The 13,430-nt window shown below is 35.8% G+C and overlaps 2 protein-coding genes and 1 long non-coding RNA gene across 3 annotated transcripts; all 3 read right to left on the bottom strand.

Annotated features, from left to right (window-relative positions):
• Positions 1 to 5,544: 5,544 nt before the first annotated feature.
• On the bottom strand, positions 5,545 to 9,827 carry LOC112291546 (ethanolamine-phosphate cytidylyltransferase). Its single transcript, XM_024539116.3, has 8 exons — positions 9,049 to 9,827; positions 8,120 to 8,355; positions 7,602 to 7,852; positions 7,243 to 7,310; positions 6,872 to 6,992; positions 6,630 to 6,695; positions 6,252 to 6,374; positions 5,545 to 6,119 (listed from the first exon to the last, which is right to left on the bottom strand). Exons 1-8 carry the CDS (start codon positions 9,381 to 9,383, stop codon positions 6,048 to 6,050), a joined length of 1,272 nt encoding a protein of 423 aa, XP_024394884.1. The 5' UTR covers positions 9,384 to 9,827; the 3' UTR covers positions 5,545 to 6,047.
• Positions 9,397 to 10,544, bottom strand: LOC141046210 (uncharacterized). Its single transcript, XM_090255518.1, has 3 exons — positions 10,482 to 10,544; positions 9,905 to 10,099; positions 9,397 to 9,622 (listed from the first exon to the last, which is right to left on the bottom strand). The coding sequence occupies exons 1-3, from the start codon at positions 10,542 to 10,544 to the stop codon at positions 9,437 to 9,439; spliced, it is 444 nt and encodes a 147-aa protein (XP_090111644.1). The 3' UTR covers positions 9,397 to 9,436.
• A 541-nt stretch (positions 10,545 to 11,085) lies between these two features.
• On the bottom strand, positions 11,086 to 12,449 carry LOC149987827 (uncharacterized). The gene is made up of 2 exons (XR_016506303.1): positions 12,125 to 12,449; positions 11,086 to 11,885 (listed from the first exon to the last, which is right to left on the bottom strand). It is a non-coding gene; the product is annotated as an uncharacterized LOC149987827 (long non-coding RNA).
• Positions 12,450 to 13,430: the final 981 nt, after the last annotated feature.

Raw genomic sequence — 13,430 nt, 5'->3', positions numbered from 1 at the left:
AGTCATTCCAATCCTTTGAAAACAAATCTTATACTTTTCAAATCAGCTTGAAGCTAACTCTTTAATCCTAATTTCGATCTTCAAATCTTCCCCCTATTTTGTCCTAGGTAGTCATTTTAGTGGCTAGAAATCTAATTTCAACCCTGTCTCACAAATGGTCGATCCTTGGGTATCAATCTAATCTATCTTAGGGATTTTTAGTCCAACCTTATCCTCAACTTAATGCTAGTATCAACCATGCTAATTATTTATCTCTTCTAACCTGATTTTATTAATTTATGGTCTTTCTAAAGCAATAAAAGAGTCTCTACAACCTAGAAGGTAAAATTACTAATCAACCTTTAGCCTATTAACTATAAAGACAAAAAAATAAACTAAGAGGCTTTTACAAAATTTATGTTTAAATATCTTAAATTATTATTGAACCAAGATAATTAGATATTAATTAGAAATTTATTTTTAATTATATTTTCACTATATAGTCATATTACAATAAATTGAAATAAGATAGAAACAATGAATTAGAATTCTTTTCAATCTATTAAGGATAAGAACTCAAAGAAGATACGTATACAAGTAAGAAATAAATCAAAAAAAGTTTAAAAAATAAAAATAAGAAAGCAAATATATTTAATAAGAAATTGGAATGACTAATGCTAGATTAAGAAGTTAGAGATTCTTGAAACTAGATTAGAAGCAAGAAAGAAGCTGACAAGAGTGAAGAAGGCTTTATTCTTACTTCTATGTATACTATCAAACTAAAAGTTATGTAGCAACATTCTTTAGGACGTCTAACTTGTGTCCAATTTATAAGATATGTGTTTAACTTACAAAACAAGTTTCTTGTATATGTACCACATAGTTAGCTTATTCTATAAGCTAGTAATATATGCAACATATAACTAACTTATTGGCCAAGTTTCTAATCTATCAATCACCTATAGACATATATAAAAATAAAAATATATCTATAAAGCTTCTAGAAAGTTTATCTATAAGATATTATCAAATTAATTTATTTTTATATACTTCTATCTATTAATATTATCTAAATAACTATTAAAATAAATATGTCTATGACAAAAAGTCAATTGAATAATCATAGGAAAAATATTTTAAAAGAGTATCTATATTCTTTTTCTCTAAGATATCTTGATAATCTTAAAATTAGCTTAAAATGCCACTTAAAGCTTTTTTACCATTAGAAATAAGTATGGCATAAATAATACAAATTGATCCTTCTTTTACAATATGCAAAAAAACTCTTGTACATATAAATACAGATTTGGTTGTATTAGACTTATGATTTTTTATTTTATTAATAATTCTCTTAGTTACATTCTTAAAAAAATCAAGACTACAAGAAATTCAATCTATTTTTTGGTTATATTTTTTTTAGCCATGATAAACTTTAAAAAAAAATAGATTAGAGTGAAATATAATGACATTAAATATTATAAAGCTATTATGATCATTGATTGATACTTCTATAAGAAAGATTTGATGAGCAACATCTCCAAAAGACAACAAATGATTATCTATGATTTTTATATGAATTAATTTAGTTTTTTTTACTAAAAGTATGCTATGTCTTTTAACAAACTCTTCATCTAAGAAATAAATTGAGACTCATGAACCTAGCAAGGTCAAGGCTTTATGATTTTTAGATCCTAAATTAATACCTATTATAAAACAAAGAAAGGATTTTGAAGAAAAAATAAGATCTTTACTAATTGTTGTATAAGGTTCCAACCGTATAGTCTCTATTGTAGCTTGGTAGTCTTATTTTTTGACATAATGTCTTCTTTAACAACCATAATCCTCATTTTTTGGTTGTATCATTTCTTTGAAGAATATTGAGCAATATATTTAGGTTCTTTACAATATAAGAATAATCCTTCCTGACGACAAGTCTTTTTTTGCTTAATAAGAGATTTGAAATATATTGCATCAATTTGTGTATCCTTTATTTCTAAATATATGTATTGAAAAGATGGTGGTGTTTCCATTGAATTGTAATAACATTGAGGCTTACTTATGCAACTCTAAAATTAAAATTTTAAAAATGTATTGTCACACTTTACAACAAAATCAATTGCTTGATTTAATATTTGAGGATCAAGTAAGTTGAGCATTAATTTCTTTACTTCATATTGTGATCCATAAAGAAATTGACTAATAAGTGTAATATTATTTCACTTCATATCAATTACAACTTATTAAAATTATAAAGCATATAACATTATAGATCAATTTTTTTGATACAAAATATGGATCTTATTGGTTGTAACACAAATTGCATCATATTTTCCATACATGGATCAATACTTTGCTAAAAAAGCCTCCAAACTATCTTATTTTGAATCATGTCATTCAAAAAAAAAGATAAAAGCCATGGTATTACAAAACTTGAAAATAATGTTCTAAAAAACCTAACTTGTGATCTTAAAGTTGGATAGCTTTGAGATTGAAGTTCTATCACGAGTTGTATTTGATAGATGGATCTTTAAAATTTTAATTTTATACAATCAAACTTCATTGGCAAGACAATTATTAGTTTTCTAATGCTTGAATGGTGTTCTACCATAGGAGGTGTAACATGATTTGGTGTAAATATTGAAATAACTTCAATCATTTCTATATCTTCAATTATGCTTGCTATGCAATCACTCTTATATTTTTACCATTGCATTTTTCATTTCAATAAGCTCTATTATGATTATAAAATAGAAAAGAAGATATATAATATTTTTTAAGTTAAATAGAAGAAACAACTAGAGAACAAAAGAAATTTTAAGAATAATATCAATTTAAAAATAGATAATCTATAATTTCAAATATCCTTATGTCTTATCAAGAAAAAGAGATAATCCACTCTAAATCAAGAAAAAACAAGCTTTGATATTATAAGTGTATTCTTGTCAATCTATCAAGGACAAGAATTCAAAGAAGGTACATAAATAAGAGAAATAAGTATCAAAGAAACATGACAAAATATTAATAATAAGAAGAAAGTATGAATATTCAAAAACAAACTTGAATGATTATTGCCAAGGATTAAAAATCTAGAGACTCTTGAAACAAAATTAGAAGCAAGAAAGGAATTGACAAGAGTGAAGAAAGCTTCACTCTTATCTCCATATATATTATCTAAATAAGAGCTATATGACAATATTCTATATGACCTTTGAAACGTATTCAATTTGCAAGATACATGTCTTAACTTACAAAGCAAGTTTTTTATACAAGTGCCACATGATTAGCTTCTATTACAAGCTACTAATATGTTTGACACATGGCTAATTTGTTGGCCAAATATTCAACCTATCAATCATCTTTAGGCACATACAAAGATGAAATTGCATCTATATTGCTTCTAAGAAGCTTTCCTATAAGATATTATCAAATTAATCCACTTTAATTTACCTCTATCTATTCATATTATCTAGGTAACTATTGAAGTAAATATATATGTCCGTGATAAGGTATTACAAAGGATTTTTTTTTCTCCCTTCATACAATAATAAATTATTAATATTATTATTATTATTAGGCCTTGACTACCATAGATTAGCAAGGAATTTCAAAGTAAAGGAGGGGGGGAGAGAGAAGGAAGTGTGAAATAGGGCATGTCCCAAGCTGGGAACAAGATCAAGGAGAGGAGATGGAAAAAGGGAGTTTGGGATGGAGAACACGGAATAAAGAACAAAGAACATGAAAGGAGAATAGGAACATGGAATTAGAAACAAGATATAGAGATAGAGATGTACAAAATTAATCATGAGATAGCAAGGAAGGATGTGTCTTTAACAACATTGAAATGTGGCTTTATGAACTTTCTAAAACTAATATCAATTACATATAATATCAGAATAAAAAATTCAAATTCATGAATTATGTTTTCATATGTTTTAATATATATGCTTTTACTATTTATTATATATAAATATATATATATATATATATATATATTTTTTTTTTATTTTTTTTTGTTTTCTTTATCTTTGTGAGATGATTTGTTATGATGTATATTCAAAATATGTGTATGTTTGAGGAAGTAGATTTTGAGACCAAAGAAGCTTATATTAAATTAAAATGAATTTTGATATTGTTGATTCTATTACTTTACTTTAATAAAAAAAAAAAAAAAATAGTATATTTGATAAATAATTTTTACACATAGAATAATAATGATATATACATGAGTTACTAAGAGCCAAGGAGGATTTAGAGTTAGAAAAAGTGAGATGCCACAATATTTAATTCTTTTCATTGTTTAAAATTAAAAAAATCTTACCTAGTTGACCTCATGGTACAAAAAAATTAATCCAAATTTTTTTAATAGAACATTTTTTTTTTTTTCCAACATAGCATGAATAATGGTGTCTCTTAAAATCTGTGGTACATCTATATTAAAAGATGATATTTACAAAATTTAAGAACCTATATGAGATATATCCTTATAGAAACTATTTAAAATAAAGCGTCAATTTTTTTTATTTATCATAATTGTTAGAATCAAAGTATGCATTAGCATATTTGGATTTATAGTAAAAAAAATGATGTAGTCAATTTCATGACCTCTTGTCATTTGACCCAATCTCTAAAGACTAAGATTTCCAAAAGAGAGTTCTTTTGCACCAAGTAGATGACTTTTATTAAACTTGTGTACCATAGCATATCAAAACCATGCCAATTATGATTTTTTATATTTTTTCATTTATAAAACTCAATATTAAATTACCTAAATTAAATTGAGTATCAATTGAAATAGTAATAAATTGAGATTTAATTTTATCAAATTTTTTAGTGCTAAACAATAAAGAGGAATAATGATACAATGTTTGAACTTTTGAGTTAGTACACAAACACATATAATAATGTAAAAGTATTGAAAAAACTTTGAATTATGTGCATAAACATAAATATATATATATATATATAGAGAGAGAGAGAGATGAATTTGAATCAAAAAGAAGAAAAGAAAAACAACAACCAATTTTCTATATGTTAAGATGTAAAAAGTACAAAAATGAAAATCAAACGTTTTTATAAATAAATAAGCAAGTTAAATTTCAATGATGATCTATATATAATGATCATAATAGTTATTAAACTGTAAGTTTAATAAATCTTGTATATAACATTATAATAAAATTAAAATGTATTCAACATTTTCTGAAAGACAAATATTTTCTATGTTTTGTTTTTTAAAACAATTCCCCTTCCAAACAATGTTTTGGATTCAGTTTTAGTTTTAAAAACTATGAAAAACCATGCATGGACATGGAAAAATTATGATAAAAAAAAAAGGCAGTTCTTACATGTGGTAAAACAATAGTGGTAAAATTACAAACTCAACTAATTAATACATTTACAATAAAACTATTGACAAAACAACAATCACGTACTTATAAATTAAGTGAGCTTTTGGAAGGATGATCTTCATACAATACTGGGATGTACATAATCGATCAGAACGTCTGTGTTTAGCAACATTCAGCGGCGCTATCTGACTCAACTGACAGTTTCACAATAAATGAATGCTGTAAGAGTGAATTGTTTTATCAAATTTTTAGAATATTGCCAATTATGTACATTTAACTTCCTGACATGAGCTATGCCCTCAAGGTGTTTAACTTCCTTCTCCATGGAACTTCTCCTGGGTTTTGCTACTGCTCTTAGGAAAGCATTGTACCAGGAGATGACATCTGACAAGGCCCCAGCTATCCAAAACACATGAGATAAACCAAGGCCTCACCGCTAACTACATTTAAAATGTAAGTAACTAAATGAAATCACCTCCTCCACAAGTCCACTAAATCACAAACCTGGCGGTGACTGCTGAATTCACCCAGTATATCATGGGCCCAAAAACTGAATAATGAATGATGAAAATAATCATTTTATAAACTCCCGCAACCAGAGACCATCTCCCACCTAGAGCAACGGTCCTCTGCCTCTTACACGAACTCCCGCATGCTAACAATGTCGCAACTAGATCGGACCGCTCCCAACAGGAACAAAGAAGGGTATGACCTAAAGCATTAATCACCGTTCACATACGTTTTCGACAGGTAGTAATTTTTCTCACTCTCCTCCTTCTTCTTATTCCGCTTCTGAACACGCGACCACAATCACAACAAGCGCTTTCAGTAACGTGAGCTTCATTCACTCTTGTTAACCCGTCATAGTGCTCTCTCAGAAACACCAGCTGGTTCCACATCACAGAAAATAGAAATACTTCATACCTTGTATGCGTCGTGGTTGGCGAGTATGCGACTTATAATAGTAGACGTCGTTATGTCTCGAGGACTCTTAATTTCAGAAAAGATTCCCGCTGCCTTAGCAGCTGAGTACGGATCGATCTCTCCCTGTCTCCAAGGCAAAACACTCGTCAGCATTACTCATAACTCTACGTTTACACCGTTGCTTGAGGGCAAAGTTCACATCCCTCCTTACACAAGGGTCCAGAATAACTTGCAGAACCTCCATAAACAGAATTATGACGATGACACCAGAGAGATAGTTCACAACAGCTGTAGATTCTGTTTCGTAGCACATCTGTTGAGGAAAATGTCATAAAAATCTTAAAATTTCATACTAAGTTCCAACGTCGTCACACTTACATTCTTTAACAAGTTCTCCTCCGCACAAGTTCCATGAACCACCAACGAAATATTAAAGGTAGTTATCTGCATTCGCAAGCCAACAACCAGCGCAAAAACCAGTGGATTCATCAGGGTAAAGTTGTACTACTTCTAAGATCGTCGTTACCAAAATGAATCATCCATCTGACCCACCACTGAACTTCAGAACTACAGCATGATAAGGACAAAGTGAGAGTGACATAATACGAAGAAGAATATACCATGTCCTTGGTCACTTCCCATGGGGCCCCAATAATGACTTCATCAACGTAGCGGCACGCCAACACACTCAGACTGCGCTCATGCACGTGCATGATCGGATGATTTGGTCCACGATGCGCACTGTTTTCAAAAAATCACAACCATCACAATAAGTTCGCTGCCATCCAAACAAAAACTTGCTCTGCCTTCAATAAAACCTCTTACCACATTCGAAGGAACTCATTACGTTGTGCAAGCCCAGACACAAATCACAGGTCCAATAAACAAACAAATAATTAAATTGTAAAGAAACAAGATTTCATATATACAGAGTTATACACGAAAAAAGTGAAATGAAAATCTAATAGAAGGTTTCATTATGAACAAGCACCTGACTATCTGATCACTGTGAATGCCAACCAGCAAAAAGTCGCCCATCGCCCTTGCAGCCTTCAGAGTCTGCGCCAAACACCCAAATCCGCAAAATTCAGTCCACTTTCAGATTGAGTTAAAGGTAAATTGAGATTTTATTCGCAGGGTTCCAAACCACAAAACGTAAATTAGATCCTAGATCTGCTAAAACCCGAAAATTCCCGAGGCAGAACTATGAAGAAGAAACATGAACTGTGGCTCAGGAAAAGCAAAAACTATCTCCTCGTCTATCAATCTACCTGATAAGTATGGTATCCACCTAAAGGAAATCACCACTAATCGAAGTGGTGCACAAGGCTTTTGGCTGATTAATAATACCTCAACGTGACCAACATGGAACAGATCAAAGGCACCATCCATGTAAACAATTCGTGCGTCTGGTCGAGGTCCTTTCCCATTCGAAAACTGTACGATTCGGCGAGAAGTCGGCAAGAAATGAGACACGCGAGTACCACCACCAACACTAGTGCCTTCATTGCCACTATGTCCATGACTGAATTGCCTCTGTAACGAAGCGTGCACGGGTGTTTCCCCAGTGATTCTATCCCGAACACACAACAACATCCTCCCTGTAGCCAAGGTGATGCAGAATATCAGCACTATGTCACTTCTGAAGTCCTCTACAAGATTAAAAAGGATTCTGAAGTTCGCATCAGCCTGCTCGCAATCCCTCAACAATTCTCAGCTGGCCATTCTTAATCGGTTGATTAATCTTGACCAACTTCTGCTCAATTATACACGATGTACTTAACCTTCTACACCACTGTCAAACTTCAAAACAAGATCGTGATACAAGCAACATCGTAAAACACACTATAACACATGAAGTAAAGTACCAACGATGTCCGTGCTCGACACTCCTTCTGTGCGCTTTATCTGTTTGTAACGACCTGCTTTCTTCGCGTGCGCATACGCATCTGACCCGTCGGGAAGGAGACACGGATCGTCGCCATGAATAATGTAATCGATTCTGTATTCGGTGAATAACTTGTTCATAAACTCCACATTGATCTCATAAGGGGCATCCTGAATTACTTCGTCCACCCACTTCACTGAGCTCACCATCACCACCCTACAACCCACCTGCTTCCAATCAGTTTAAGTTCCTGCTAGAGTTATTAATCACCCATGTTATCTCCAAGCAATGTCTTACACAAGACTGCTCGTTAGATTCTCCCAACTAGACACCTGTCCAGTTCAAGTCGTCCAGATCTGAAGCAAGATGGACGATGATTTTTACGAAGAACTGTAGGCAATTTACTTATTCCATAAGATGGGGACGGGACTCTGTCCCTGCTTCTGGTCTTAAGGCGCGCCGCCTCCCAGGGCACACCGATCCAGGTGGAAATCAGACCTCCAAAACGGAGCACACCTGACACTCTGAGCACTCAAGGGTTGGGTATCATAATGCAGTTGCGACCAGTGTATGTTCTCTAATCACACGTATGGGTGCCTTGAAATGCAAAAAAAATAATGATCCTTCTACCATGAAGTCACCTTCTCCTCCTCATTAGGATTCAGCCTATGTCATTCTAAGCCACTAAGAGCCAGTAACGCAGCGCGCGTCCGCTGGTCGCAATTCTTCTTCAATAATTTCAGCATGCTTCGCAAAACATAAACCAAGAGCCTAATTCCCGTGTATTGACAAGATAAAAATACAAAATACAAAAAACGCCCCCATCTGTGGTACACGCAAAAGAAAAAAATCCTGCAGAATATAATTGCGCCAACTGCCCAAACACTCGAAAAGTTCTTTCAGGCTCACCTTTCGTCCATCGACATCACTGGAGGCCCCTTGTTGGCTTTAATCTCCTCGTCGCTCATCACCCCCACAACAAGCTCGTCGCCAAGAGCCCTAGCCTGCCTCAGCGCATTAGCGTGCCCATAGTGCATCATGTCGAAGCACCCATCCATGTACACTCTCACCTTTTTCTTCTTCTTGGTATTGTTCTTCGGAAACAGCCCACCTGCAAGATCAGGCAGGGGGGCTATCCCCAGGACTCGACCGGCCATCCCAACCACGGCCGAGGCCATGGCCATCGCCCCCAACACTTTCACCACCGCGAGCCCCTCTGCAGCTTGCCAGTCTCCCTGCGCCATCTACACAATCGCGCTCGCAATTATCAATCAAGACCAGCACAACCCGAACTCGTCTACCAGTAAAACGCCTGAAACGAAACCCGAATTTCCACGCTACTGCCCACTCCGGGACATCGTGATGGCCTGCGCAACACCTCCCTTATTTCACGTCGCCACCATCTCCTCCTCTCCCTCCGCAGGGAGCGGCACTCTCGTGCTCCTACACCACTAACTTCCCCTTGCTCTCTGCCGCAAACTCCCTGCGAAAACGCCCCAAACAGTCGGGCGGACAGATTACTAAATCAGCAATAAAAACGAATCGCGATTCCTCCGCTCCCGAGTCACATCCAATAGTATGCAGTTATTGCCTAGGGCATGTCAAAGGAATATCAGGAGCACGCAATGGCCAGGACAATGGTGATCACGCCCGCAAGAAACAAAACACAACTGGATCGCGGCCTCGCAGCACACAAAACTCGCGAGTCGCGACAGCATGCCTTCCCTTTGAACTCACAGGATCCTTTACTTCAACCGCAACTTACCTTTCGGGTTGCCCTTCCATCTACTCGTCTACATACCTTCCAAGACGCTGGCTCCCTAACTAACCGACTACCCTCTTGGTCCACTCGAGAAATTGGTGGCGCTTCTGCAGTGGCCAGGTGCCTGGTTTTCCGATCCGTGAGTAAAGCTGTTGCTCTTCGTGTGTGCGACCGACGGGCTTGAGCGTTTGCCTTGGGCTAGTAGCAGCCGCTCGACCCCCTTTCTTCTTTTTTTTAAATTTAGGGCGATGTACCCAGCCACGTGAAACCCTATACTTGCCAAGAACTTGGGGCTCGCGTAGAATTCCTCGACAGCCTTCAACTCTACCAAAATTGCAATAAATTTCCAACTTCCCTAGAATTTGCGATGTTGGGTTTGATTGGTCTGAGGTTTTACGATACTCCTACGTATGCCCTGGCCATTGAACATCAATTCCAATAATATCCCTCGGAGCTCGTGCCAGGTAGCTCACGATTGGATCACACCCTTTTCTTTTTTATGCCAATTTTGTTCGGTGCGTAAAATTTCGTAACAGGTTTCGCCGGGTGGTGAAGTTGGTGGGCGACGGGGAGGTCGCGCCTGTCGGAATTCTACTTCGTCTTCACTGTAATTCCATGTTGGGTGTTGAGATTTATGGGCCATTTTCCCTCTGTTGCACATGTGGAGTAGCAACCCACGGGTGGAAAACCGCGCAGCACCTGGCACGCGTTTTCGGTGGCAATTCCCACGGCAAATGTCAGGATTTTTCGAGGGGAAGATGCTTCTCGGTAGGTCACGGGTGCGTGATTCATAGAGCATGTTCTGAGTTTGGGCTAATCCGGTGTGGCTTCTGGGCTGTAGACTTTCCTTTTTCGTTGATTATTTGATTATGGGAAAAGAGCGAACATTGCTTTTCGGGTGGGTTGGACCACATGAGTAGGAACATCCCTTTCACATGAAAACTTGAGGAAGCCTCGATAAGGAAAGTGGTCCACAGTAGGTGTTCTATAGTTCACACGCAGTTTCTCAAGTGGTGTTGCTGAAGGCATACTACTGACCGATTGGGTCGCGTGGAGCGCCACAACTGCTGTGCCCGAGAAAGCTTCAAGCCATGCTTCACAGCCACTCTCGATTACGGTATTTCTATCCATGCAATAACCGCGAAGAAGATTGGAGCGCACCTGGAATATTCTTCTCTAAAAAGTGGAGGCTAAGAAAATTCTTGACAGCCATTCTTAAAATTCAAAGATTTCAATTCTGACATAATCGCTATGCAATTAGCGCATCTGTCCCTCGGCACATTCTGTTCGTGATTCTACTACACTGCAAGCTCAAGAACATAATCTAGCAGATTTCAAAGGGGCCCAAATCATCGATCACGACGGTCACAAATATCAGCACATGCACTTCAGATCACAGGATGAAGCTGTGACAATGTATGATGCTTTCTGAGAATATCCTCTACGCTTGGCGGTCACTTGAGCTCCTAGAACTGAGAGTCGAAGTTCAGTTGATTGCTTCCGTTGGAACTAGTAAATTCACTGACTAGTTTAACAGGTGCTTGCAGATAGAACCAACCAGCTCTTAAATAACACTGCATCTCGCCGTTGCTTGTTAGAATATTAGAATCAAGTTTTCCTGCTTGCAGTAAAATTAAATAAACAATGTCGGAATCAACAGCATTGTTAGGTACAAATTTGTAAGCGAGGATGTTTTAACTGTTGATGGAGCAGTTTGTGAGATTTGGGTTACACCTCTCGAGTACATAAACCAACTCTAAACAAGGAAATGCTACACATGCATCAATCGATCCAACTCATAAAATTGTGCATGATATTCGACGTCTTCAAGTAACTGACAGACCGAGTTGACTTCCGGCAGCTGTGGATTTACAACTTGTAAACGGTTCAAGGCAACTTCCAGGCCCATCCCCTGATATAATTGTCCCGTGACGATCCTCGTCGTGACTGAACTTGTGCGTTCAGGACATATTACTTCGATGTTCTGCTCGATTGATACAGGCAAACGATAACAAAAATAGATCAAATCCCTTTCATCTCACCGTTCTCGATGCTCGTTGTAGAGAAAAAAGGAGGGATGATGGTTACGTTCTCAAACACTTGCAACATCAACTGGTGAGAGGCTTCTCAAGTTAAACCCCACTGATTGCAGCATGATCCAATGAGGCGGAAATGACAAACCACTGAGAATTTCACACACCACGTTGGAATTTGCGAGCAAACCTGGCAGAGGTAAAGACCAAAGCGCGGCATCCCTCAAATCCCCCGCTCCATTGCTATCCAAACAAACCCTGCACACTAACAACCCCACCACGCAAGGCGAAAAACGATACACCAACGAGATAATCGAAAGACACCACAACTGTGCTTGGCAACACCGTCAAAGTCGAATCATTCCACAGAATGAATCGAAGAGCAGGAAAGTCGATACCAAACCGGTGATACACCTGAATGCGAGCAATCTGACATAGTTCCAGTCTGATACGTATTTCAAATGGTCCGGATCCAAATCGTGCTATGGAATCGAACCATTTGGGATAAGAAAAAAAAAAAAAAAAAAGAAAAAAAAACAGATTTCACGATGGTTTAGGGTTTAGGATTCTTTGAAGGAAGGGGGACGGTTCCACCTGGAATCGTGCTCCACCACGATTTGACCGTTCCTTCACCAGACACGACACTTCTGGACCATGAACTTGGTTTAGGGCATGGAATTCACGGATGGGATGTGAGAAAGTGGGCGATGGCCCCGAGGCATAAATAAAGAATAAGTTGAGGATGCCCCACATGGGAGACATCCTTGGAGCTGTTTAAATGCTTTCTCTCTCCGACTAGTTTGGAGTTGGTCCCTTTGTCATGAGAATCTTTGTAGAATATGTAACATATGTGTGTGTGTTACATATTCTACAAATGTAACATATACACACATACATACACACACACACACACACACACATATATATATATATATACATACTTGTATTTGTATTTTGATGCTTGCATTTGTTCTTGGAAATTGTAAAACATCATGTGCCCAAGCATGAGAATTACTAAAGGATGTGTATATATATATATATATATATATATGTATTTAGATAATATAAGAAATGGGGTGACATAGATTGATTTTTTCTTTGCTATAATTATAATTATTTTAAGAAGGGCTATAATATAGACAAAAAAATCATGTAGTTACTATAAGTATTAAGTAATTAAATGATGAATTGGATAAGAATAATTAGATTGTGAATTAGAATAATGATATTTTAATATTTTACATATTAATAAATCATGATATTTAATCGAAAATAAAGTAGTCAATATTTTAATAAATTATATATAATATTTTATTTATATATTTAATTTACCTAATATTGGTATTAAAAATAAAATTTGAATATTTTTTTAAAAAGATAATTAGTATAATATTATTATTATTAAATCTAAAGATTTCAAAAGCATATGATTATAATATAAAAAATTTATAAGATTAAAGGTGGACTTAACTTTGAATATAAGAGAAATAACAATG

Source organism: Physcomitrium patens, chromosome 14, assembly GCF_059467195.1.
Source record: "Physcomitrium patens ecotype Gransden chromosome 14, ASM5946719v1, whole genome shotgun sequence".
NCBI lineage: Eukaryota > Viridiplantae > Streptophyta > Bryopsida > Funariales > Funariaceae > Physcomitrium > Physcomitrium patens.
The sequence above is the reverse complement of the archived record's forward strand: the minus strand, read 5'-3'. Positions and strand labels throughout refer to the sequence as shown.